Source organism: Lutjanus erythropterus, chromosome 20, assembly GCF_056507025.1.
Source record: "Lutjanus erythropterus isolate fLutEry1 chromosome 20, fLutEry1.hap2, whole genome shotgun sequence".
NCBI lineage: Eukaryota > Metazoa > Chordata > Actinopteri > Lutjaniformes > Lutjanidae > Lutjanus > Lutjanus erythropterus.
In genome coordinates, this window is record NC_139336.1 from 27,560,016 (window position 1) to 27,587,765 (window position 27,750).

The 27,750-nt window shown below is 38.5% G+C and overlaps 3 protein-coding genes across 5 annotated transcripts in view; all 3 read left to right on the top strand.

Annotated features, from left to right (window-relative positions):
* The first annotated feature begins 98 nt into the window (after positions 1-98).
* LOC146308640 (growth/differentiation factor 6-B-like) lies at positions 99-6,739 on the top strand. Of its 3 annotated transcripts, none has more exons than XM_084745690.1 (6): positions 99-133; positions 3,994-4,339; positions 4,819-4,976; positions 5,081-5,173; positions 5,252-5,385; positions 6,479-6,739. In XM_084745690.1, exons 2-6 carry the CDS (start codon positions 4,218-4,220, stop codon positions 6,626-6,628), a joined length of 657 nt encoding a protein of 218 aa, XP_084601816.1. In that variant the 5' UTR covers positions 99-133; positions 3,994-4,217; the 3' UTR covers positions 6,629-6,739. The 3 variants fall into 3 exon arrangements, with proteins under 3 accessions (XP_084601816.1, XP_084601818.1, XP_084601817.1); XM_084745692.1 differs by having other exon boundaries at positions 5,255-5,385; XM_084745691.1 differs by lacking the exon at positions 99-133 and having other exon boundaries at positions 3,876-4,339.
* Positions 6,740-8,299: 1,560 nt separating this feature from the next.
* On the top strand, positions 8,300-10,381 carry LOC146308641 (uncharacterized). Its single transcript, XM_084746657.1, has 2 exons — positions 8,300-8,522; positions 9,644-10,381. Exons 1-2 carry the CDS (start codon positions 8,300-8,302, stop codon positions 10,009-10,011), a joined length of 591 nt encoding a protein of 196 aa, XP_084602783.1. The 3' UTR covers positions 10,012-10,381.
* A 5,591-nt stretch (positions 10,382-15,972) lies between these two features.
* The window catches only part of aff1 (AF4/FMR2 family, member 1), a 29,384-nt gene continuing 17,606 nt past the window's right edge, over positions 15,973-27,750 (top strand). Inside the window, exons 1-3 of the mRNA XM_084746059.1 lie at positions 15,973-16,808; positions 23,980-24,100; positions 26,135-26,968. Of these exons, the coding sequence (XP_084602185.1) occupies positions 16,756-16,808; positions 23,980-24,100; positions 26,135-26,968 (1,008 nt within the window). The 5' untranslated portion in view covers positions 15,973-16,755. The remainder of the gene's footprint in view (positions 16,809-23,979; positions 24,101-26,134; positions 26,969-27,750) is intronic.

Below are 27,750 nucleotides of genomic sequence, written 5' to 3' on the forward strand. Positions count from 1 at the left end.
AAAGGATACGGCTTACAGTATTATCTATTTTTGTTAGTGTCAACAAATTCCATGAAAAGATCAAAACCAGCAATTCAAAAATGGAAATCTTTAAAACAGGTCAAGTGTGCGTCTGCGCAATTAATAGGAACAGGTTGGTGTTTCAGTATCAAGCCTATAACAAGCTGGAATAAACAGGCTCGCTGCTTTGGTAAAAGTATTGTTAATTTTAAAAATGGAAATAGAAAATTGGTCTTGGACTATAGACTGACAAATCACAGTTTAAACCCATGCAATCTAAATGCATCTAAACATGCATCTGTTTCTGCTATATTCTGTCGATGGATCCCTATAAGTCACACACACTGGACCTTTAAGTGTGTATTTTCATGTCGTGATTCTGCCCAGTTATGGTTTGTCGTCTCTGAAGGTGTTCCAGCACTGAGAAGTTGAGACCTGACGATGACGTCAGACCTGTGATTGAGATCTTCTCAGTGTTGTTGAGACCTGTGGAACATCTTAAGAAACATCATAATACATATTTGTGTTATGATGCCCAGAGAGGCTGATGCCAAGGACACAAAACGCTGTAGGGTTACAAATGGTAATTTGACAGCGGTGGAGGATGTACTTAGATCCTTTACCTAAGTAAAAGTAGCCACGCTTCGAAAATATGCAAGTAAAAGTCCTGCATTCAAAGTCCTACTTAAGTAAAAGTACAAAAGTATGATCAGCAAAATGTACTTAAAGGTGCAAGAACAGAAAATATAAGATCACATACATCATTATTAGATTGTTAATACTGATATGCAAGTTGCAGCTCAGTGCAATTAGTGCTGGTATTTTGGTTTGGCTCCTCCAAAGAGTCCAGGCACTGGCAGCCTCTCCATACGCAGGTAATGCACAGCCTGTGACTGACAGGACCTGTGCACGTGAGTCTCCAATAGTGTTTCAATCAGGGACAAGCTGATATGAAGCAGTTCTTGTAAAGACCTATACAAGCATATAATTTGTTGACTCATACATCTGTGTCACATTTCTGTACTAAGCGTGCCTGTGGAATTCTGGGTTATTGCAGTTTTGGACATGTGCAATACAACCGCAAGGGTAAATCAACAAACAAGTTAGTTAGAGAAATGTCAAGTGAGAAAGAAGCCATATAGAAACAGAGAAGTAAGTTTCAGAAGCCAGAATTGAAAATCAGTTGAGAAAGAAAAAGCAGCTTCCAATAATAGTTTTCTTTTAGAAAGTTTCAGAAGTTATTCCCATGGATATGTTAAGGAGGGCGTGCCCATGATGTAAGTGAGTTATTTATTATTTTATCTGACTAATAACCAACCTACACACTTAATGTTTTTTGTTTATTTTCTAATGCCTACATGTCGACATGAATAATGTCAATGTGAAGGTGCACAGTCACATTTCCTGTCCAGTCTCCTGTTGACCCAAGCTGAAAAACTTTTTCTGAGAATCCATCACTCTGTAGTAGTTGTTCCATATGATAGATAGCAGACTGGCTTCTTGCTCAAACACGATACTGTGGCAAAATGAAAAAGGATTTTTGTGTGTGTGTGTGTGTGTGTGTAATCAGAACTCGTGTGCATGCACACTACACTCTCACAAACACACTAAATCTATTTTAAGGCAAATTATTATCATGTAAAAGCATGCCCGTTTCTAAAACATGGCCCTCATTTCCCATCATGCTTGCTGGATTTTGTTGGAGTTTGTTGTTAGTGTTTGTGTCTGTTCAGAACATGGGAGTTTATGTTGATAATTGTCATTTTTGTGGCTCTCATTCTATGCTGTTTGCCATGATATTTTATTTTAGTCTCCACGATCATTTAGTGACCACCTGAAATTGTCCTGTGACTCCACTGGGGGTCCCAAACCCCAGGCTGAGAACCACTGCACCACACTGACAGATTAATGCATGCATTTAAAAAAAAGACCGTTTTATTTTATGCAGGTCTGCATTTCAGACCTGCAGCAATTAACCTAATCTTCACTTCAGAATCATGTTGTTTTTTTGTATTAGCTGCAAAATTGCGAGTCTTGTATGAACTTGTACCAAGAACTCCTGTGACACTGCTGATGAATTATGGTTTGATATCCACTGCAGGGGATAATCTGTGTATTTTGGACTACATGGGAAAGTTTTGTTGTCAGGCCTCGGAGCAGAGGGCACCCGAGGACTTGAAGTTACCATTCCTCGCATGCCTCTGACTCTCGCTCGCTCACACAGCCGTCAGTGCCGCCAGGCTAACTTGTTCTGGGTTTTCAGATATTAATATCACCTGCAGCACCCGTTGCTTTGTGTTACATTTCTTCCCTCCAGATCCTGTCCTTGAATGACTGCTGCAGGGGTATAATATTATTATCGTGTTTATCATTCTGCCTTTCATCTCAGGCCAAAAAATGGGAGTTGTGAAAGAAACTGAAAACTACCCACAGAAGAAACAAATGGGCAGCTTGTGTTTCATATAGCTTTTGCTGGAAACTTCCCATGCTTCTCTGGGTTTACGGATGAAAAGCAAATAAAATCTCTCTATTAAATTAAATTAAATTATTGCATTTTTGTTACCTTAGAATGACGCGTTCGCGTCTACAGAGGGTACATGTCCTCATCCACATAGGCTGCCATGTTGCACCATTATGTTTGTTTCTACCGACAAACATTTTTGCAAGTTTCACAGCCACCATAGATTCTTGGAGAGGAGAGGGGAGATTGAAATGAGGTGTTAGCAATCTGCAAGCTCACTGCCATAGATGCCACTAAATTCTACGCACTGGTCCTTTAAGTTCAGCAACATATTTACCACTGAGGCCAATTTCTACATTTTTTAAAATTATTCTTCTTCCATTGTTCAACTTTTAAATCGAGCAGTTTGGTTTAGTGTCAGCTTTTTAGCATCCAGCACTTCAGAACTCTCTAGTTACTGGTGGTGTTGTGCTGGATTGCTTTCTTTTCTTCCCCACAATATTTTTATCAAGGTTTTAACAGCAGTAAATGCAGCCATTTACATTCATACATGTATCCTGTAATTTGCTGCATTAATACAAACAGAAAAACAAAAAGTATGGCTGCAACAAAAGATTACTGTCTTTGTACATCAATCATTAAGAAGCCAATCAGTCAAATACTGAAAAATGAAAAGTCCAAAATGACTTCCAGAAGCTGGAACCTCGACCTTTTCAAACTGATGTATTGATCATAGAAACAGGAGCCGTCAATTCAACAGTTAACAGCCAATTTAATTGCGATAGATACAAAATGTCATGGATACTTAGAAGAAAAATAAAACTGATAAAAGACTGGGAACTGCACTGTCAACAGAAATCAGGCATCTCGATCATCTGTTGAATCCAAGTCCTTAACATCATCGATGTGGGGCTCCATATGTTCTCAGATATGTGCTGTTTAGCCCTCGATACATAAGTTATCCTTTATAAGGTAGGAAGGTTTGATAGCATCTGTCTCGTCCATTGACCAGTGCTTGGTCTGTGAATATTTTTCCATAACTGTACATTAAATTTTTTAGCATACAGCAAGCTGAGGCCCATAAATGCTTGTTCAGTTTTACTATAATTATGTTATGTTATCCAAAAACTTTGGATCCAGTAAAATTTGTTTAGACATTAGACATTTAGACATTTTCATGTTTGTGCATTGCATGATAAAGTGCATCAATATGATTTTTGTTGTGTTGAATTAGGTGACTTTAACAACCGTTATGTTACAGACAGGGAAAACTGTATATTAGGAAGGACGGAATGCTGTAAAAAAATAATCTTAAGTCTGGTTGGCTGACAGCAGACTGATGTTTTATGATTCAGTTATAGATCTTCACCAGTGCTTCACTAATGACCAAAATTTAAACAATATGCATGTTCTAATGCGGTATGCCTATACAGTTGGCTTCCCTCCCATCTCTCATTCCTGTCTGTTTGTCTTCAATCTATTAGCCTCTCTTTATTTCACCACTGGATCACCCTCCTTGTGCTCGTTCACAGGGGACAAGACAACAATGTTAAGTATCTCAAGGCCAAGCTGGGGTACAGGAAGATAAAAACCCAGGTTCCCAGGCCCTGACAAACAATACCTAGCACAGCATCACCGCCTGGTCACTCCTATCTCCTCGTCCAACCAGACGCACAGAACCAGCCACAGCCTTCATCCGCCGCTCGTCTGACTCGAAAGCAGTTGATCTATAGATCGGCCGTCCAGCTCGTGCACCATGTCCTTTGCGTTCATTGTCATGATGATGCTTCTGGGCTCTTCAATGGTGACTGCATTTGTCCTGCAGCCATCCGAGGACGAGCCTGCAGCCTCTGCAAACTCTCCTGTTTCCCATCACAGGTAAGTATCATACAGGGATATAATTTATTTATCTTACACAACAAGCTGTTGTAGATCCCTCTTTGATTGCGTGATTGATTTGATTATTTTGCCAATATTGTGCAACGTGTTTGCAAGATTTTGAAACATCTTCTCAGGTCACAGAGGTTGTTAGATTTTAAAATAGCCTCAGTGGTCCACACATGCCAGAGCAGATTACATGTCGTAATCTGTTGGTGCACGCTGAGGCCTTTCAACATCAGTTGAAGGAAAATTCTGTGTGTGTGTGATTTAAGATCACTTTGACAGTTTGAATTTCTAAGGTTGTGGAGAGGTGCAACACACTGATCTGTCTGTTTAAGCTGTGTGATCAATAACTTAGCTAAACATCTGCAAAGCGCTCATTCATTGAGAACACTTTTTTTTTATCAATTGCCAGCAGTTCTGTGTTTTCATTTTTATGCACAATTTAAATAACTTGAGCACTTTGTGATATTCAGGTGCCAGGGTGAGTCACTGGAGTCCATCAGGAAGAGTCTCCTCAGGGCTCTCAACCTGCAGGTTGAGCCACAGCTGCCTGCCGGTGGACTGGACAGAGTCAGAGAGCAATGGAGGAGCACCTTCAGCAACACTGCTCACAGAGCCGTGGACACAGCCGGTGAGTGGAACCCAAAATTCATAGAAACTACATACCTAATGCTTTGTGGCTTTTTCAAAGTCCAGCCAAAAATCTAACTTACCCTGCTTTTACTGTCTTTCTAGTTCCAGCTGTCTCTGGCCACTCTGTGACACATGATGGTGGAAACACTTCGAGCCTGAGGTGCTGCTCCATGGCCTCTGAGATCTTCATGAAAGGTATGCAACAATGAGTGTGTATGTTCATGCATACTGACATGTACTTGACATGTACGTAATATCTATTCTTGTGTGCAGCAGATCTGGGATGGGACAACTGGGTGATCCATCCTGCCAGCCTCACCATCGTTCAGTGTGCACTCTGCAACCCCGAGCTGAACACCGTGCAGTGTCCATCATCCCACACCAGTGTCCAGGATGCTGATTCACAGGTATAACTCTCATTGAAAAAAATAAATAAATAAGTGCGTGCACACCCCATTTACCAATTAATTGTACTGATTTTCATTTTCATACATTTATACTACTTAAACTACTACTACTTAAACTTTAGTCCCAAAATTTAGAGACATTCAGCTGAGGTGACTTTGAAAATTCCCATCGGTGTGTGAGAGTCTGCCTTCTGTTAGATGCATGCAATTATACTATAAAAATACCCCCACTTTCTACTCAAAAATTTAAGTAAAACACTCATTATGCAATGACCTCTTGGGTTGTAATTAGTGGTTAATGACCTGATTATATTTGCTGATGCATTAATATGTGACCACCATTTAACATTGTAGTCACAGAGGGTATCTTAATCTATAAAAAAAATCATCATATTTTATCAACTGATCCCATTTTATTTGTAAAATCTCTTCATCTGCAAAGTAACTAGTAAATACAGCTGTCAGATAAATGCAATGGAGTAAAAGGTACCATATTTCTGACTGAATTTAGTGGAGTAGAAGTATAAAACTGCAAAAAAAAACAAACACTGCAATGCTTGAGTCTGAGCTTCAGTTTATCTTGGTGTGGTCTCGGTGCGTGAAACAGCTGCAATTAGATGAGCCTATTTTCTCCCTCTGCCAACATAAATGAACTTTACCAAATGCAAGCAAAGGCACTCCTCATAGTTGGTCAACCACAAATGCTGGAATCTCGTATTGACATTGAAAGATTATATAACTGACAGAATGAGTTCACATAATTGCTATTGAAATGACTTGTAAAGACAAGGATTCAAAGTGGGTACAAAAGGCTTAGTCAGATAGTTACGTTCATCTGTTATTAAGTTAATGCAATCTTATGCACACCCTTTATTAAAAAATCCCACCCTGCATCTTTTAAATAAAGCTTTTGAAAGACACCCCCACTATTGCACACAACAAATGTTTGCATTTACTTTTCTCCAGTCAGTGAAACTGTCTATTATTTCATCAGTTTGTTTTCACAAAAACGTACCTAGAATAAACTCAACTCATATATTTTGTGTAGTGTTGTTTACCGTCCCTGACTCCTCCCATCTTTGTCCCTCTCCAGGGGCAGGTGCCATGTTGTCAGCCCACCGCCCAGAAGATGGTGCCCGTCGTCTACGTGGATGAATTCAGCACCGTGGTCGTTTCCTCTGTGCAGCTGACCCTCAGCTGCGGCTGCGAACGCGGCCACGTCCAGCAGCCCGGAGAGGAGTAAAGTTTCATTAATCCTCCTGAGTATGTGACACCTGGCACACACACAAATACATACAATACATTATATACAGGCCTGTCATCTCGCACAAACACTGCGGCTGATTTTGTGAGTATTTTTTAGAGTATTAGTGAGTATTAGTTTTAGATGTTATCTTACATCCTTACAATGTGTATTCAACACTGAGCATGGGAACCAAAGCAAAGTTTCAGTTTTGCTTTCCCTATTCGAACCAGGAATAAGTGCCAGCACAGATTTGTTGGGCCAGCCAAACGTAAAACTGATCAATTATCACTGTGGTGGTTATCTACGTATGTGTAGTATTGTGTTGTACTAACAGATACCAACAAACAATTTAAATAATAAGGAATAAAAAATATTTTTTGTAGGTAAATTGCACCAAGAGCTGGAAAGAACTGGACGTGAAGTGCAGCTGCGACTTGTGTGATACATGCTGCCAGTTTATTTTTAAATAAATCTCAGAGTGCTATTTTAAGCTGCTAACTGTTACTGAGTGTTCCCTCCAAAAATGTGAGACTGTCCGGAGCCAAATCCCCTCTCAGATCTGTGAAACGACTGTCTCCTCTTATGGGCAAGAATTCAATCTAATCCCCATACAAAGTGAGTTTAAACAAAAGTGGATAATTGTTTAATTATTAATTAGGTAAATGCTGGCCGTTCTGAGGGTTCAAGATTGTTTTTTTTTGTTGTTGTTTGTTTTGCAGGGGGAGTAACAGGATAAGACTGATCACCAGCTAAACTCCCTGCAACTAAAACTTAGTATCAGTTTCTCCTTGGTATGAACATCTGTGCTGTGCTTTTCCACCAAAGTCCAATTGTCATGCAAAGATTCAGATTTTTACTTTTAGAGCATTTTAGTGTTCAAAACATTTTGTTTGATTTAGATAATTTGTGCTTTTATATACGTTTTTAAGTGCAGAGATCTTGTTTTTTCTTCTCATATTCTTCTTTGACTGGTTACAGTTCTCAGTTGATATTTTTTTATTGCTTTAACACATATTTTGTTTGTTTGTCATTATAAACTCCACCTTACAGAATTACCTCACCATTCACATTTCCAAGTATATGTTCATTCTGATATTTCACCTCAGCTTGATCAACACATTAAATCAAATGTAAAATCTTTCAATGTGCTTATAACCCTGATATGAAATCGTTAATCATTTGTACCAATTTACTGATTTCTTTGCTCACAATTATTTGAATAAAGATGATTGAAATCAACCTTTTTTTTGCCTCCTACTTGATTTTCCTTTTGAGGGTTCTTATTGGCTACAGTTGTAATGATTATTAAAAAGTATATGGTCTTGTTAAAGCCATTCATTTATGCCAGTTTTCCAGGATTTCTCACCAGACAGACAGACAGTTGCATGTTAAGCTCAGAGGGAGGAAAATAGCAGAGGAAGAAGTATTGGCATTGCACTGGTGAGGGGGTGTTGCGCACTTCAGAGAAGTCTTCAGCGTTTTCAGTTGCTGTGCATGCACACTCAGGGCTTTTCTAACTTTTCCTGGCTGCAGTGGAATATTAATTTATGATTTTTAAGTTGTGAAATCAAGATATTGATCCCGGACTACAGTGAAACAGCAGCAGCAAGATCTGGGCCTATAGCTCAACATCTCCAGCAGCTTGGTGTTTCATTGATACTGGACAGAATGTCGAGGTATTTCTTTCTTTCTTTTGGCGCATTGTTCCCCCTTCTGCTGGCTGCAGGAGCAATTCAGTGCACAGAGAAGGAGACGGTGCTGAGACCAAGGCCCAGCAAGGTGACGGTGACGCATCTCACGGACTGTTTAGTGGAGTGTACGGGGATGACGTACATCAGAAAATTGCAGCTTCAGGAAAATGATAATATACGGCTTCAAGATTCCACAGAAGGTAAGGAGCCACTCAGTAACATTTTCAAGTCAAGGATGCTGCAAAATCACAACATCTTTAGCTGAAAAATGTTAGTTAAGAAAAGACTGTGAGTAGAATCAGAAAAATGCACTTGAAGCACTAGAAATAAAAGTTCTCAATGCAGAAAAATGGCCCCTGTGACAATTATACTATCATAGCTCATGCATTAATTTGAAAAGCAGGGTTTTATTGTTGAGTTGGTTGAGGTGAAGCTCATTTTGAACTATTTTGTTTAGGATTGCAACTAATGATTATTTTCTCCATTCATTGATTGTTCAAATGTTGCCACAATTAACAAATAAGATCAGCTTCACTGATGAGGAAATTCACTTTTTTACAGCAGCTCAAGGATGAAAAACAAATCACTACATAAATACACTATATACACCTTTCAGTTATGCAGATTTATTGTACAGGATAATTGCACATGTTATTCATTACACAAAATAATTAAAAGGAAAAGCAGCAATTCTTCCCATCTGTGAAGCTGGAGCCATTAAATATTTTTGTATGAAATCACAAATGATTATCAGAATTGTCCCCAATTGTTTTTCCGTCAATCAACAAATTGACCTTTCCTGAGTGCCGCCCCTTTTCTTGGTCAGCTTTCTCCTTTCCTGTTCTTAGATATGCTATGATCTCAGCTTTTCTTGTGTTGAAAAGAAAACCTCATTTTGAAGATGGTCGCAAGATGTGTCAACTGTTATAGCCTACTTGTACTTGTACAGTTTAACCCAGCCCATCTGTGTGTGGTGGGGTAGAAAGTTTCATGAAAAAAATAGACTCAAGTAAAGTACAAGTACCTCAAATTTGTACTTAAGTACGGTACTTGAGAAAATATACTTACTCACATTCCACCACTGCGTATATGTCAGTCTGTTCCTGCCTGACTGACCACCAATGTGATGAAAAAAAAAAAGATCCTGCACGTCATTATAATGGCAAACTTTCTCAAAATAATCACTTAGATACTAACTCATTATTTTGAGAGAACTGAGTGATTATTTTGAGAAGGTACTAACTTATTATTTTGCAATACTAGTCAGTTTCCATGTTGACCTGATCTGTTGTTGCCGTCATTAAATAGTTTGTCTTCGTAGGAGACCTTGGGGAATACTGTTGGTCCACGGACCTGAAGTGCACAGTCGGAGAGAGTTTCCAGCATGCATTTGTGGTGCTGCCTGTGGACATATCTACAGTTGGACATGAGATGCTGGACGTCAAAACCACCGTCCCCACCGTTACCACACTGCAAGTTCACAGCAGCCCCACCACAATCGCAGAGAGCTGCGGCCTCCGTTATGATGTCACACAACACTTCAGCACGGAAACGGCGGGCGCATCATTCTGCGTACAAGTCATCACTAAAGAAGACGTCCTGGGGGACAAAGTTCTTAAATGTCCTCCCTTTCTGGTCACCTTCTGGCAGAGAAATCCAAATCAGTCCAACCAAGAAGGTGATGGATAAAGTCTCATTACCAGAAGAAGTATTCACATCTTTTACTTCAGTAAAGTACAACCACACTGTAAAATAGTCCTGCCTTGAAAATATTGCTTAAGTAAAAATATGTAAGTATAATCAGGGAAATATAAGCTACTTAAAGTATCAAAAGCAAAAGTACTCAATGCAGAAAAATGGCCCCTGTGACTGTTACGCTATTATATATATTACAGTTATTCCCAAACACTGGGTAGGGACCCACAGGTGGGTCACAAGAGATTTTATTTGGGTCGCCAAATAAATAAAAGCATGAAGAACAAATTTTGTATCTTAATTAAATTCTTATAATTCAGTAGTCTAAAAGACTGGCAATTTTTTTTCCACCAATCCATAAGCTGTTTGGTTCTTAATATGTCAAAAAATGTTGATCAAAGTCCAAGATGATGTCCTCAAATGTCTAGATATTCAATTTACAGTCAGAGAGAAGTAAAGAAACCAGAAAATGTTCACATTTAAGAAGCTGAAATCAGAGAACTTTGACCTTTTCTTCTTCAAAAATTACTGAAACTGATTAATTGATTGTGAAAATAGTTGCTGTTTAATTTAATAATCGAGGAATCGTTGCAGCTCTGGTCAAGATAATATCGGGTGATACAGAAATGAAAGTAAAAATGGTGAGGAACATTAATTTATGCACAAATTAAGCCATTTATCAATCAGGTCTGTTGTCGATTGGGTTGTGATGGTTTGTCATTCTTCGAAAGTGGGTCCCCAGGACAAAAGTTTGGGAAACACTGATATATTACATTATCAGATTATTATTACTCACTTAATGTTAAAGCAGAATTTTATAGTTGGTTGCTAATTATTTTGTATGAAGCTGCAAGTAATATTATGGATTAATCTAAATCATTTATAGTGAGATAGTTTAGCTCTTCATCTGTTTTGTGTACAAAAAATTTAATTTGTATGGTATCAAGCTGTCAGATAAATGTAGTGGAGTAAAAAGTACAATATTACCCCTGTTAAATCCCACCCTTAGCAGAATGCTAGCTAACTAGCCAGTTTATGATTGATGTATGTTAGCTGCCTAGCTAGCAGTTGCATTTTGCTATCAGATGTCACTACCTACTTAGCTATTTATGTAGGTTAGCAAGCTAGTTAGTTAGCATCTTGCTAACTTAAGATGTGACTATATATATGTTGCTTTTGCAGGCCCACAGCAACATCTTTTAACCGTCTTAAAAGTTTGGTTTTCTTTCTAACACTGACAAGCCTAGCTGCTAGGTTCAAGGTCTTCAGCGTTTTTCAGACCATGCACTCTTTAGCTGATAGAGAGACGGAGTAGGGCCCCCTGCTACATATATTGCAATGAATATTTTTGGGTCTTTGCTGGTTTGCGCTTGTCCACAGCTGCTGAATGAGCGGCAGTTGTAGCATGGCCAATGTTAGCCTCACCCTCTGCACTTCCGCCAGTAGTGTGTGAGGTCAGAGTCTCTTGCAAACAAATCGATCCACTGTAGCTTACAAATGTCTGTACACTTGGGATAATAATACATATAATTATATTTCAATGATATGTAACCTAGATAACTAGTCATGTGTAAGTGCCACACAGTCATTTAGAAAATAAGCTAGCTCATCTGATTGCACAAGGATTCATTGGTACCCGTCTTGTCAGTGTCAAGTAAATGAAATGTTTGCTTTTTTTTTTCAGTTGTTGTGGAGCACAAGTAGAAAGTAGCAAAACATGAATACTCAAGTAAAAACTCAAGTACCTCAAACCTGTACTTAAGTACAGTACTTGAGTATTTAGTTACATTCCACCTCTGTAAAATCTAAGGATCGTGACCATCAGAAAACTGGTTGCCATCCTTAAACTTTCATCTGAATGTCTAAGTCTTGCTTGTATTATAACCATAATACATAAAATAGTGTGTAACTATTTCAGAATTATTTACCACTGGCTTACACATCTCTCCTTTACAGTTACTGTAAACTAATAACAACATGGCTCTCATATAACTCCAGAATGAACAGACAATGAGAGTGCTTTCAACGTTCACACTCTGCAGCCATTTGAGTGACACACAATTATCGTTCACTCAGACAAAAGTTGACAAAAGCCATTTACATATAAGCACATATAAGCTATATCCATGGTGATTTTGATTGTGTAAGCATAGCTTTCATTGCTAAACTTAATACTCAAGTGGAGCCTTTGAACTCATGATACAAATGTACAGTTATCAACATACCAAGTTCAAGTATCAAGGTAAATACAGTATATTGTTATACCATATATCCATTGTCATCACTGATTTTGTGTCTTTAGGTTGGCTTTATGGGGCGGTATTTGATGCATTTGTGTAGAAAAGCACATGTGGATCACTGTGCATGTATGTGCCGATTTATTCAGAGGCAACCAGAGTGATGCAGAAGTTCTCAGTTAAATGAAGAATGTACTGTAAATGTGAGATGTTAATGGTTTTATTTTCCTTTTTAACTCTTGTGTTTGACTGTTGATAAACATTAAAATACATTAAGACATCTTTTATTGTTGCTTGTGTGGAGATGAACCACTATATTTGGAATACTACTACTACACTCGTAGAAATAAAGGTGCGTGTGTGTGTGTGTGTGTGTGTGTGTGTGTGTGTGTGTGTTTTATAATTTAACAAAAACAAAGTTCAATCAACTGAAGTTATGTGGCCTGCATTACCTTGACCTGTTCTGGTCCATTCTGTTGCACTCATGAGAAACTATATAGTGCCACCTGCTGGATATTATATAAACTAACAGAAGTACCAGCCTGCAGCCCACACCATCCAGCCTCTGGATGGCAGCTTGTTACAGGGCAGAATCGTGTGTTTGTGTGTTAAAGTTCTTCACTGCAGCACCGGTGATGTATACAGACTGTGAGGTGGAAACAGTTGAAACGTCTTCTTAGATACACTGCACACAACCAAAACACCGTGTGCCACTGACCAATCACTGCCCTCAATCAGCTCCTTAAACATTAGAAATTTAAAGCACAGATTAGGGCAGTTTCTCATACAGTATAAATATAATTGAATAAATATTGTATGTTCAAGAAAACTCAACTAATAAACTCTGAGTCCACTTTTGGATTTTGACTCTTTCTAACAGAAAACATACAGTCTGTGTAGTAGTCAGCTTTTGTTTCAGTTACACTGTAAAAAAGACAATTTGTTTTAATTTTAAAAAGGTGGTGTTCAGGCTGCCTTAAAATTTTAAGTTGACCGGTTCCAGTTGGAGCTACTTTGCTCCAGCATTGGCACAAAAACAGTATGTGAAACTGCTCTCGGTGAATTTGTTGTTTTCTTCAAACTATAACAAAGGAGGTTCTCAGGAGAGTTTTAACTCTCAATAACAATGCATGCTGGGAAGTCTGCTAATGTGTCGATGCATGTTTCTGCAGTAATTTGACTGATGAGCTGAGATGAGATTGAACTCTGTGCGGTACGTTCATTCAACTCCTCATTTCAAGTGACGTGTTCTGAAAATAAATACTAGAAATTTTACATTTAATTAACTTGAACACAATAAACTTGAATGTTAAGATTACTTGATTTGACTAAATTCCTGGAGTGAGCAATGAAATGGTCAAAACACATTTTTACATATGTTTGGATTTAAAAGAAGTTATTGAGGTAATGTTTCTATTAATTCTCTCAAGTAATTATATTGTATTATATACTGCATATGCCCCAACTAGTACTGTACTGTTTATGTTGACATATGTCTACAATCTTTAAGTCTCATGGTCCACTCAGCTGTCCTGTGCCTCTTCTTAGGTCTAAATGAAGGAGGACGTTGTTGGTGTGCTCTGGTGGCAGATGGCCAGTAGCAGCATAACATAACCACCCAGGGTGAGTGTCCAATAACAGACCTTTCTGTACAGCGTGTGCTCAGGCCTGCATTAAATCATACATGTGCTGGTGTCCATCCTGCAGCAGCGACACGCCGACAGCGGCGGACTCAGGGTTTCTTAGGTGCAGGGGTGGAAGAAATAACAGGGCGTCAGAGCCCAGAAAGTTGCAATGCATTTATGGTGAAACGGTGCCAAACTCTCTTTTAGCATTTATGGAAGGAAATGAAGAGAGCCCTACACTGCACTGCATCACCTGCATCATGTTTTCTCTACTGAAAGCCACTCTAGGGGGCCTTTTATCATGTTTTCTCCATTGGAATAGCATGTTTTTTTTTCAGGGGATCCACTTTTTACAAATGACAAACCACTGCAACCAAATTTAAGCTGTAACAATAAATCTAATTTGTGCATAAATAAACATTTTCTACCATTTCTGTATCACATTATATTATCTTGATGTGTTCTAATTGAAATCATGCACATTTTAAATGCTTCATAAATGAAAAATAAATTTAATCAGGCTAAGTTAACAGGTTATCTTAGTATTTTTATTTCCTCTCATGAGCAAAAAAAATATAAGAAATTTTAGCCTCTGTCATAAATGAGACATAACCAGTGCATTTTGGCAGAATTAACAGGTTCTCATTTTTTTAATCTCATCAGTAAAACAGTATACACATTTTAAATCTTAAATTTGCTCTGGGAATGACTGCTCTAGAGGGTGCTTCATCAAATTTCTTGACTGGAAGAGCACCTTAGGGCACTGTATCATGTATTCTCCACTCAAAGAGGGCCCCTGAGGACCCTGCATCATGTTTTCTCAATTGGAGAGGCACCACAGAGGGCTCTGCGTCATGCTTTCTGCACTGGAAAGATGATCTATAAGAACTGAACTGCATCACCTACATCATGTTTCCGTCAAGGCTCTAGGGCAGTATATGAAAAGGCACCCTTGAGGGCGCTTTAACAGGTTTTCTTCACTGGAAGAACACAGTGGAGGGCACTTCTTATAAATTTCTCCAGTGGAAGGGCACCCCAGAGGGCACTTTATCATGTTTTCTCCACTAGGGAGCGCACTTGAGTCCACTTTAACATGTTCATTTCTCTCCTGGACGGACAGCATAGAGGCCCTGCTTTATGTTTTCTGTAAATATCTGCTGCAGGCTAAGAAACCTGCAGGGAATGTCAGAACCACTGCCAGTTTTGCCTCTGTGTCACCAAAATTGGCACCAAGGTGGCACAGTGAGTCAGAAGACTTTACGATCTGCATCATTATTTCTGGGCAGGAGAGTGAATCCCTGCCAGATCCAGAGGCCATAAACCAGTACGGTGTCATATCTACAACCAGAGACAAAACTGTGTGAGAGATATTTTTAAATTTCTAATTTAAAACATGGATATTTTACGTATTATAACTGGTCAGTATAAGTGTGTTTGTGCTGCCTCTTAACTGTCCCTGTTTGAATTTGATTCAGTTATTAAATTGCATAGAAGAGAGAGCAAATTATGTAATGCAGGACAGAAGATTGCTCTTTCTCAATGTACAGCTACTGCAAAGAACTTTAATATATTGTGTGATTTTGGAGGACCCTGTAAACAACAGTGGCAGTGTTTCCACCACCATAACCACAAAATATGATGTCAAAAATAAAAATCTCCTCTTGCCTCTTTTAAAATGGCTAACATACAACTCACTGTAACTTTGTCTGGGAAAACAAAAACTAATGTTTTTAACCTAAGTGGAATAAAATGATTTCATCTGTCTTAAAATGTCTACCCAAACAGTCAAAACAGCTTAAAAAATACTACTACTGCTGCTACTAATAATAATACCATAAATTTAAAGAAAGGAGGTTAAATCTGCCAGGTGTCAATGTGTCTGTACAATGAACTGTTAAAGTTGTATTAACAAAAAATCAGAAATTCAGCTTTAATTGTATTCTATTTGTAGTTTTGTCTACCTCTCTTTTGATTATCTTTTTTTGTTTTGGGTCACAAATTAGGGCTGCACGAGTTGGTATAAAAAAGAAAAAATCATATTGTGATTATTTTGACTGAAACTGCAATATGCGATACAACAAAGGTCAGTTTTGCATTACAATTTTCATGTTTACCAAAAAGAAATTACAATCATGTGATATTTATTGAAGTCTGTACCAAACAAACAGGTTTCCTTTAACCTAGAGAACAAGACTTTTATGCCGTGTCATCTATGCACCACTACAGTACCTCATTTTAATGCTGTTTTCATACATTTTCCCCTTTTCAAGAAATGCATTTGGATATTGCACTTGGCTATATTGCGATTTTATTGTTATTGCGATTAAATTGTGCAGCCCTGTCAAAACAAACAAACAAAAAACCTAAAACAGTACATTTGCAAACATGCATGAGCTTTAAAACCAGCTGTCTTGCATCAAATACTTTTAATGAGGACTCATAACACCACTCTGTGGTAAAAACATATCCAAACACAGATGACTGTACCATGTCTGTCACGCAGGGGTAGAAGTGTAAAGTTTGGGCAAACTGTCGTGATGAAGAAAAAACAGTAAATAAAACAGCTCTTATTGAACTAATTCGTTATATTTACTTTGTATTTACACGTATACCAGCAAGATAACCCGTTTAGAGGTGTTTTTGGATAAGTTTGTAGTGAGTTGAGTGTATAAAACAGAGCTTGGTCCCCGGATGGCAGAATAGAGTAGAACAATCCAGCAGGCTGAGAGAGTGAGTGGACAACCCAAACACGGACGGTTAGCAGACAACTATCAAACAACGGCGGCCTGACAGCCATTTAAATTTACTAATTACCTCCACCGGTAAACAATGTGACCAACTGAGAGGCACACCGTGGTGAGGACTGTCAGAAACACATGACAACCAACTTTGGTTGTTGTGAGAGGCGCACCATGGCATCTCAGCCGAGGTAAGCTGACACACACAGCCGCGGCTAGCTGCTAGCCGCTGGGCGCTAGCTTCGCTCAGAGCCCGACTGAACGGGTAATTAGCTAGACACGGTTAGCCAGCGGCTCACTAGCAGCGAGCTTCACACGTCCATAAGTTATGTTTTGGCTCGAAACTCTCGCGAAAGTGTCAGAGGGAAGATTGGTGTGCGTTTGGTGATTTTTCTGTAGTTGATGTTGAAGTGACATGCAGGGTTTTTTAGCTTGATAAGCAGTTCGAGGAGGAGGTGGAATCAGCTGGAAAGAGCAGGCTGATGTGATTTTTACCAGCTGGTCAGCGGGGGCTGATATGTTTATACACGTTTACATTTTGTTTTAGTTTTAAAGCCTGCTTACACGTGGATTTCTGTAAAAGCTCGTCCGTTTTTGTTTATTTGTTTATTTTATTTATTTATTTATTTTTGACTAACTGGGATTTGGGATAACAAGTTGGAAAACATCGGAACACCGTAAACGGGTTTGACTCCTGAGTGTCATTTTACTGTATATTCCCAGAAACAACCTCCAAAACACAACCAGCCTGATTCAACCAGTCATTACCATCAACACAGAACTTGGACTATGATAATCTGGGCGGAAGGGATATATTAAAAAAATATTTTCTGTTGTCAAACTTAGTCTCAACTGATTTACACGCCTTTCAACTTAAAGGGACAGTTCAGCCCTTAGTCCAAATTGCATACTTTTCCTCTTAAAGGGATAGCTCACCCAAAAATGAAAATTCAGTCATGATCGTCTCACCCTCATGTTAAGGTCGCATTTAGTTTTTTTCAGTCCACAAAACACTGCTGGAGTTTCTCAGGAAAACAGAAATCTCCCAGATGATTTAAGTGAATGGTGACCAGTTTCAAACTGGCAAAAAACATCAGAGAAAACAAAATGTAAAATGCCTCCATATTGCTCGTTTGGTGTAATTCAAGTCTCCCAAAGTCCCGACATGCCATGTGCACACCATCACACCACACACCCCCAGTTCAGAAGGTGTGCACACACACACACACACACACACACACACACACACACGAAGCTAAGCTAAGGATCTACAGTGAAGATTTAGGCTAAAAATATGGTGTAAATGATGTCAGCTTGGTATGTTGGGACTTGGATTATTCCAGACAAGCAGTATAGAAGCATTTTTTTTGTGTTGTTGTTGTTGTTGTTGTTGTTGTTGCTGTTGTTTTTATCTTTGAAAACTAGTCATCATTCACTCACATTTTTTGGGAGATTTTGCAACACTGTTTTTCTGTGAAACTCCAGCAGCAGAGTATTTTTGGGTTAACTATCCCTTTAACCTTTAGTGCTATTTATCCCATTCTTTCCAACCCTCCCGATTTTCCCAGGAGGCTCCTGTTTTTTATTTCCCTCTTCTTATTTCCTCCTGCGGTCACAGTTCTCCTGTATTTCTCACCTTTTCTCCCTTCCTTTTTGTTTTGTTTTACCTGTTTCTGACACTGTACAATGTGCATAAGCCTTAAAACTCTACAGGTCCACTGTTTCTACCCACAATAACACAGCTACACCAAATCAGACCTTTTGAACAAGTAAGTTAATCGTTAAACTGTAAAATATCCTGGCTTTTTGTCACAAGTGTTTGATAACTACATTTTAGAATTCACTGCTAAATTGGCTGATCCATTGATATCAAAATGTTTTTACTCCCAAGTATCAGTATTGGCATCGGCCCCAAAAATCCAGTATCAGTCTGGCTCTTATCAAAATGTATTTGTACCAGAACTAAATGTTCTCCTCATGCAGACTGGCCAGTTTCATATATTTTACCACTGGATCATAATTATTGATGCATTAATGTTCTCATTGCTTTAGTTCTGCAGCTGATACACGTGGAGTTGATTTATTGTTTGGTAGCGTGTGAATTTCACAAAGTGATCAACACCGTTTTATCTTAATCCATAATAATACTTGGTCATTTATTTCTTGATTATAATTTGTATTTTCAGTTAATGTGCAATGTAACTAACGTTGTCAAAGAACTAGTGGAGATAAAAAGTACCATATCTGCCTCTGAAATGTAGTTGAAGTATAAAGTAACACAAAATAAAAACACTCAAGTCCAAGTACCTCAAAAATAAACTTAAATAGGCTACTTGAGTAAATGTCAGGCTTTTGACTTGAACCAACCCAAATTTGCCTGTTACTGCTGTATCGGTATCTATGTATATGCACCTACATGAAAACTTTTTTTTTTTAACACACATTAATGCAGAATATCTTTATTTGTTAGTTTTACAGGAAGCTTTTATGTGTATATTTGAAAGCTTTTTCTTAATTCAGATTTAAAATAACATGCATACATTTTTCTCTACTTGTGTTTACTGTGTACAGTTGTCAGTGCCCTGATATAATTTTGAACACTTTCAGATTCATTATTAGGAGTGGGTGTTGCAATACCTGAAGATTCAGCACAACGTTTACCTTAGGACTGGATGTTACAGTCATTTACTGTTAAACTAAAATATCCTGTCTCCATTACATATCTTTACCACAATAGTTCATTGCAAAAAATGTGTGTTTATGTATATATTCTATATTCAGTTTTGTATATATTCTGTATGAGGAATATCAGCCAATTTGAGCTGCAACAAATTAATCAAGATTTTTTTTTTAAAGAAAAAGTCAAAATTTTCTGATTTCAGCTTCTTAAATGAGCCTTTTTTTTTTTTTTTTAATGTCTTTACTCCTCTATGTCAGTAAACCGAATAAAATTTGGTTGTGAGTAAAACAAAACATTTGAGGACGTAATTTTAGGCTGATTGACATTTTTCACCATTTTAAAATGAACAACTGTTAATCAAGAAAATATTCAACCCTTTAATTGACTTTAAAAGTAATCATTAGTTGCAACCCTACAGCCAATATGTCAGTATCAGAATTTTTTTATTTGCTCCTTAGTATCAGTACCAGCCTCAAGAGACTGGTATCAGTTGGGTTCTAAATGGAACTAGATGACACTCGGCTTGTGGTGCCAAGAGCCAAAAAATAGATTTTAAAAACTCAACATTCATCTGGTGTCGGAATTATGGGACAAATTAGTTCCTGAATGGGAAAACTGACATGAACCCTCCCTTAAGGAACAACAATTTGGAAAGTTGTTGGTTAATAACTTTTTATCATTTCATGTAAACTTAAGTTGCTGTCCACACAGAGTGACCTAGATCAGTTAGAAAAGTTATTGATTAACATTAATCCTGATAACATGTCTGGTAAAGCAACATTTTAGTGGTTTAAGGGAATCATGTACAGGTGGAGCTTCCATGTTGAGCTGGATGCTCGTAACAGCGCTGGATGTAAACGTTAATGGCGTCCTCCTCGGCTGAGCTGTGACCTCTCCTCCATGAGTAGATGCATGCTTCTTTCTGCATGGTTATATTGTTGGTGAGTGCAGTTTTCTAGAAGGAAAGCTGTTACTGCATCAGACCGTTCACAACAAGGTCTGTGGTTTATCTTGAGTATCTGGGTCATGATTTCTGGAAAGAGAAAGCTGCTGTTGAGTTTTCAAAAGTACTTTGTCTGGGCCGTGAGCACCACAAGCCAAATGCTGTCTAGTTCCTTCACATTGGAGAGAAGGCAGACATCTCTACAACCAATATCTCCAAAACTCAGCAATTCAGACCAAAAAAGTCTAGATGGATAAATAGCACCACAGGTAAGAAGAAAGATATTTATTTTGGATTTTTTTCTTAAAACACTTTCAACTTAAAAGCGCTACATTATTATGACCAACGTCATTTGTATTTACTCATATAATGCTAAACTTTCTTGCAGACTGTTGAGATAAATGGCAGCTTCAGATTTATTTAGAGAGCAATATGAGACTTACAGCTGCCAGACAGGATAGAAGGTCCTGTTAATCTACAGCAGACGAATTAAAAAGTGCGTCTGTGAGTGTTAAACTTTTAAAGACAAATAAAAGTAGAATACAACTTTATATCGGTTGTGGCTCTGACTTACTTGTACATATCATGTTATATACTGGTGAGAGCGGAGTGAAAAACAGATTGCTTTTCTTTTATAGTCTTTGCTTGCAGACCAACATGGTCTAGTTTCATATGCATTGTCAGGACACAGTTTTTTCTGAAAGTTTAACACCTGTATGGATTGCACTGGCAGCAGAATTGCACAACAGTTGTTCAGAAATGTGTAATCAGTTGTGGGAAGAAGAGCATAAAAGTCATTGTGGTGGCGACCTTTAAAATACGCTGTATGTGCCCGTTTTATTACATAAGAAATTTAAAAATGCATAATGCAATCTTTTGTGCACAGTAACCACTTCAGCGGTGTCCATATTTGTGGAAGTGGACCTTGTGTGCAGAGAACAAGTGAAACTTGTTGATTTGTTATTCAGTTAATCTTTAATTGTATTAATGTATTACATATTATCACACATTCCAAGGGCTACCATTCATTAACAAAAATTTTGAGAGTCAATTTTCGGTCTATCAGCTAACTAACCAAGTACCAAAACTGAAACCTGTGGTCTGTATTGTTGTGGATTTTTAGCCTGCCGCTGCTGGTGGGTAAGGGAAAATGTTTCTGCCATAAAAACATTTATAATTGCAAATAGAAAATAATCATTTGACAATTTGGCAAATTATCTTCTGAGTCCAAGGTGATGTTTGCAAATAGTTTATTTTGTCAAACCAGCTTCAAACCCCATATGTATTCATTTTACTACAACTGACTGCCATATATGCAGATCTCTCAATTGAAAGCCCCAATTGTGAATGTTTGGCATTGATCCATTAATCTATTTTTAAAATAGTTAATAACTGTTGTACTTCTAGTATAATACATTTGGTCACAGCATTGATTTTTCCTACATTTATAAAATTGAAAGCATCCCATGGAGTCCCAAATGCATCACTCAACCACTCTCAGATTGCCTCTCTGTTTCTCGTGGTGATGTCTGAGGACACGCTCAACCAGGAACCCTCACCTCCTCCCTGTGATGCTGCTGAACTGTGTAGCAGACTTTGCATGTGTGTGGCCTTGTGTTTTGTTATTCTTAAAGAGTACAATGTCCTTAAGTTATTTGTTTCTTAAGGTCCTTTTAGCTGTCACATTTGTTACACTCTGGTGTATTGAAAGTTGCAGAATAATTTGGTGTGTACTCACAGAGCCTTCTTTTTTTACGTATGAATGAGGACACTGAAACAAAGGTTACTTAAGACACCAAGTGATGCATAGTTTCTTTGTGCAACAATGGCAAGATGAAGAGAAAAATGTTTTTGTCCAATGTGTATGTGGGTTACTATGTGATGTGGACAGGTTGTCAATTCACCTGGAAGGTTCTACACAGATGGCATGGCATAAAGCAAGTAAGGATTAGTTTCAAACACCTAGTGTGCAAGATTTATTGGGAATTATTGGCAGAATATGGCATAAATGGAATATAAAAGGCAGGGCTTAACAATGCCATACCAATGCCATGTTGGGCAAGTAAATCTGGCAAGTCACTTGCCTGACTGGGCAAGTGGTAAGAAATAAACTATTTGGTTAATCCATTAATTATGAAAGTAAAAATGGCAGATGGCAGAAAACCCTGTATTTAGGCTCTCAACTGTGGAGGTTTTGCAGCTTTTCTTTGTTTATTTTTAGATATAATTAAACTGAATGTCTTTGACAAAATTAGACAAAAGATATCACCTTGGACTGGGATGATATTTTTCACTGCCATGTTTCAACAGTAGCCCAGGACAGATAAACACTAGCTCTAGATGGGGCCTTTCATGTTTTTGTGCATGTTCTGTGCCCAAATTAGATTCTTCCTACACGCTTGGAACGGGAGAATGAGATGAAGTGTTTGCAATCTGCAAGCTCACTGCTAGATGCCCCTAAATTCTACACACTGGTCCTTAAATGATAGGAAACGTGGCCATTCAACTGCCAATAGGGGCAGCCAGACTGCTCAAAATAACTGACACTGGTCCAAAGGGGTTAATGTTCAGCGAGCACGTTAAATACAGTGTTAATGCAGATGTAACTAATTATTAAATGATTAGAGGTTGGCCTCATTAAGATTAAATCACTGTGTGAGTGCTAAATCTGGACGGTTTATGTTCCAGCTTCATCAGTAATCCAACCCCTGATATTGCCCTCAGGAGCTGTGTCTAATTATTTCTCCAAAAGGGGTTGTGCTGCATCAACAACTTTATTTAAGACCAGTGTTTAAGTTTAATACAGATACAGTATGTTGCTTTAGCCCTGGGTAGCACCGATGTGGAGCCTGTGACTGGGCAGTGCCTGTCTGTGCTGTACCAGTAATTTGGCCAGTGTCTTTCCTTTTCCTGTGGGAAAATAAAGTATACCTTACCTTACCTTACCTCTCCTAAATTAATGAGTAAGAGCTCATCTGTTTGGCTAAGTCCCAAATCTGTGCTGCTCCACTTGTTGCCATGGAAGCATCCCACTGGGGCTGCAGAGGATGAGCAACACTGTTTTTTGGGAAGAGAACTGCAAAGTTTCAAATTGTTGATGAGTGTTCAGTGCTTTTTATTATACTAAATATATATTAAACAGATCTGGTGAGATGGGGCCTGCTGTTGTTACACAGTGCAATTTATTATAGTACAGTAGCTCTTTCTGCTTAGTAGTCATAATCATCCGTTTTATATGTGCAAGGGCTGCACGCCATCTTTAGGGACTAGAAAGAACAGATGTGAATGTTGTGGTGAATCCTCATGGCGTCTGTGAGTCTAATTACACTTGTCTGTAGATATGATGGGCACTGTCTTCTCCCATTAGACACTGCTGCTCTGCCCCCGGGGTAGATAAGTCTGTGATAAGATGCCATAAATTTGCAGTCTCTAAATTTTCTGCCTTATTTGGCCAAAACTGATCAGACACATTCATTGTTGTGAGGGTGTGTAAAATCATAGAAAACATAAAAACAAAAATACAGATGTGAAGAACAAAATGTCTTGCAATTGGTCACTGAGTGGTGGGGTATTTTAGTTTGGTGGTAGAATTTAAATTTTACTATTTAAGGCACCTACTGTGACTTTACCTCTGGTACTTAACTGGGTAATTGTATTCAGGGTTACAGATGAAATGTTGCACTTGTAAATGCAATGAGTTAAGATCTGTCTTTTTTTATATATATATAATTTTCTACAGTGTATACAATGAAGATAGGAACCTTCTTCGCCTCCGAGCATGGGAACAGAGGAACCAAGAAACAAACCAAGCCAAAGAACTCAACCCTGAGAATGTGCCACTCTTTGGGGAACCATACAAGGTAAAGACTCGCATAGTGGAAGTGAAATGAGGACACTCTCAGTTAGTTAGCCACTAACATATGCTTATTTTCAACTAATTTTTAAAAAAAGGTTGTAAAAGTTCAATACTGTAAGTGTTCAGGGTCTCTGCTGATCTTAAAAAGTCTAAATATGAATTGTAGGCCTTAAAATGTCTCAAATACAACTCTGTTGTTCTCCTACAACGGATCTTAAACATCGATTGAATTATGAAGTTAATGCTACTTTTCTAAAGTTTTGTTAACTTCAGTCCCACTTTTAAATGTCTTTGGGTATTGATCATGCTGTAACATTTACAAAACAAAACCAACACGCAACCATTAACCACTAGTGCACACTGTGAATCTACCATTTTGCTAGTATGCATGTGAAATGGGTCTTCAATTGCACTGGCCTTTGTTGAGATTCCTCACACATTTTGCTTAAATTGCAACATCAGGGTTTTTGCTGCATTTAATGAGTTTAATTTAAGACTTTTTGAGGCCTTTTAAAGACCAAAGAGGCTCTTTTACAATTACTACTACTAAACATTACTGGGAAATGGTGAAGGAAAATCTGGCAAAATTATTTAAACAGATAGCCAGTTCATAGGGCCAGTTCCTGCATCTTGCAGTTGTCTGCATTTTTCCTCTGAGGCTGCAAATAAGCCCCAACAGCCTTCATACATTTAATAAGATAGGGCCACCTCTGTGTAGCCCGAGAGTCAAGGTAGGTCAGTGAATCCCTCACTGCTGCTTGTAAAGCCTAATTACTGTACTGTAAGTGCGACTGCTGTCAGCTCATGATAATAAGTGAAAGTGACTGAGATGAGCTTATCAACTTTTACTCCTCTGATTTTCTTATCTGGATTTTGGCGTGTGGACAGTCAGAGGACACTGTGTCGAAATATTTTAATAAGCAAATCAGGCTGAAAATGTAAATGCTGGCAGGATAAAAAAAAGGTTTTGTAAATTAGAGAGGACAGATATATTTGCTTTATAAATCTTTACTTTGAATATTTGTCAGCTTATCAATGCGCTCTTGCAAGTCTGGTGATGGGAGCTGGTAGATCATCGGCAGTCAGCCAGGGAAACAGTTTCTAATGATTTCAGATGTTAAACCAATAAGATATTTCTGACAAGGGAAGAATTGTAGAGGAAGAAAACATCAATGAAATTTTGATGCTTGTTTTATATTTAAAATGTTCCCTCAGCAGTGTGATGTAGTATATTTGTTTGGAGATTAAGTACATTTAATGCAGTGTTGGGTTGGGGTTGTTTTTTTATCAATGACTGTCATTTATTTGGCAGCTACACATAAGCTGTTAGTTTATGTTATAAACTTTTTGCGTTGACAGAAAATACAACTGCACACCTTCAGAATTTAAGTTAACTGAACTGAGACGAGCTAAACTGCCCGTTAACTCATCGTACAACACGCTTCATTCAGACTCGACAGAAAAACAAAGTGCTTATGGTTTTTCGCCAGCCCTGGATTTGGTCAAAAATAAATCCTTGTTCACAATAATTCATTGCGAAATAGTCTACAGGCTGTTTTCGTCTCTCGCTGTCCTCCGGCTCAGTGGGTGTGTGCTTTACAGCTGAATGAGCAGCAGTCCTCACTGTGCACACCATTAAATTAGCAGATTAAAATGACAAAAATCAACCCCTCGCTGGACTCAGCCAATCGCTGATGTATTTGTCTAATCGCTTAACCCTGCTGTGTGCAACTGATGCAATATGCAAGATCCACTTGTCTTTTGGAGCCAATGCTAGCTCATTTGCTTACTAGCTTTGGCTTGTAGGTTGATCTTTGGTCTTAGACAGATTACGTTAATATGTGACTGTTGGTGGGAAGCTTTTATTGTACTTAGAATAACATTAGTTGTTGTCTGTGCCAGTAATGTTGTATTCCCCTCCAAGGAGATGGTAGGAGAAACACTGCATTTCCTTTAGAGTAATTATGTTAGTAAGAAGTTTTGTATGTTGAAGTATTTGTCCTCTTCTAACATTACTGTTTGCCCCCTCTTTTTGTAGACAAACAAAGGGGACGAGCTTTCCAATCGGATCCAGAGGATGCTGGGCAGTTATGAAGATGTGAATAATCCCTATCCCTGTTCCGTTGAGCCTTTACCCATTCCTTCTTATGTAACCTTCTCTCAGTCGGATCAGGGTCAACCAAACGCAGATAAACCAACCAAACCTCCATTCCATAACCAGGTCCATTACATGTCCACCCAAAGTCAGAAAGCCCCCTCTAGTAACGGTTACTCCTCTCAGCCCACGAGGACGTCCACTGCCTCTTCTTCTCCTACTCACCATGGACATTCATCCACTTTTTCAAGCGCGTCTTTGAACCACAGTCAGCTCAGCCACTCGGCACATCAACAGAAGAGGAGCGAAGCCCACTCAGGTCTCAGGGAGCGTGTCAGCCTTCCTCAGGAAATGTCTTCCCAGTGTCCTGATGCTAAGCCGCTGCCCTTCATTGACCAAGACACCACTGACATGGACACTAAGGACACCTTTGAGAGACATCAGCTTCAAGGGTCCACAGACCACTCCTCTGAGTGTGCTGGCACCACGGATGTTTCCACGTTTAACATAAAACAGTCCCCTAAAGATACGCCTCTGTCTCAAGCCAACAAAGGCAACGCACTACCTTCCCAGACCTTCCCTTCACTCCTGTCGAAGCAGCCCAGCGTGGTCATGACCCAGAAACCAACGGCGTACGTGCGGCCCATGGACGGTCAGGACCAGGTGGTCAGCGAGTCACCTGAACTGAAGCCTTCACCAGAGCCATATGTGCCTCTACCGGAGTTGATCAACAAATCGGACCTGGGAAAGGCGAAGATACTGCCACAATATTTGGAGGTAAGTGAACTGTCTTTGCACTCACAACTGTAAAATATCATTATCTTGTAAGCCTGCAGGAAATCATGTGATAGGTCACGTGTGTGAGCCAAAAAATATATGCTCAAGGACCTTTTCCAGTGATTCAGTATTTTTCAGTACATTTATTCTGGTTATCAATACCTGATTCACTAAAATTCAGGTCTGTGACTAAACAATAGACATCAAGTGTACATTATTTAAGATTTCAGCTTATGTGAGTTCCACCAAAAATATGGATTTCTGTATTATATTGCTGTAAAGCCGCCTGGTTGCTTGAAATGTTCTACATTAATGACAAAATATTCACCATATATGAATATAAATATAAATGGAAAAGACTTATCATTGTTTCCTTGTTAAGTTTATACAGTATTAAGGACCCAGGATGCTCAGTTATAATACCATTACACTATTCTACCTAAAAAAAAATTGGGACTATATAAAACAAAAATACTTTAACTTTAAAATCTTTGCATACTCTTAGATAAGAAAGTTCACACTACACTGTTATATAAAAACCCCTTCTGTTACCTGACAGGGATCTGCACTCTTCTGTTTTAAAATGTAACATGGTTGGTTATCTTAGCTTAGAATAAAGAATGGAAACAGGAAACCACTAGCCTGGCTAAAAATAGCCTTGCTTATGCATCACTTAAAACATCAACTTGTTGTTTGTTCACTTTGGTTTTGTATGAATCAAACAAATTAGATATAACATGTTAATTAGAGTGCTGTAAAAGGGCTGGTAGGTGAATTTTGTT

Bases quoted from the DNA above. Each gene is read 5' to 3' on its own strand.
- LOC146308640 (XM_084745690.1), top strand. From the start codon at position 4,218: ATGTCCTTTGCGTTCATTGTCATGATGATGCTTCTGGGCTCTTCAATG. The intron at 5,174-5,251 runs GTATGCAACAAT...TCTTGTGTGCAG, and splicing joins CTCTGAGATCTTCATGAAAG to CAGATCTGGGATGGGACAAC. The intron at 5,386-6,478 runs GTATAACTCTCA...GTCCCTCTCCAG, and splicing joins TCCAGGATGCTGATTCACAG to GGGCAGGTGCCATGTTGTCA.
- LOC146308641 (XM_084746657.1), top strand. From the start codon at position 8,300: ATGTCGAGGTATTTCTTTCTTTCTTTTGGCGCATTGTTCCCCCTTCTG. The intron at 8,523-9,643 runs GTAAGGAGCCAC...TTGTCTTCGTAG, and splicing joins GCTTCAAGATTCCACAGAAG to GAGACCTTGGGGAATACTGT.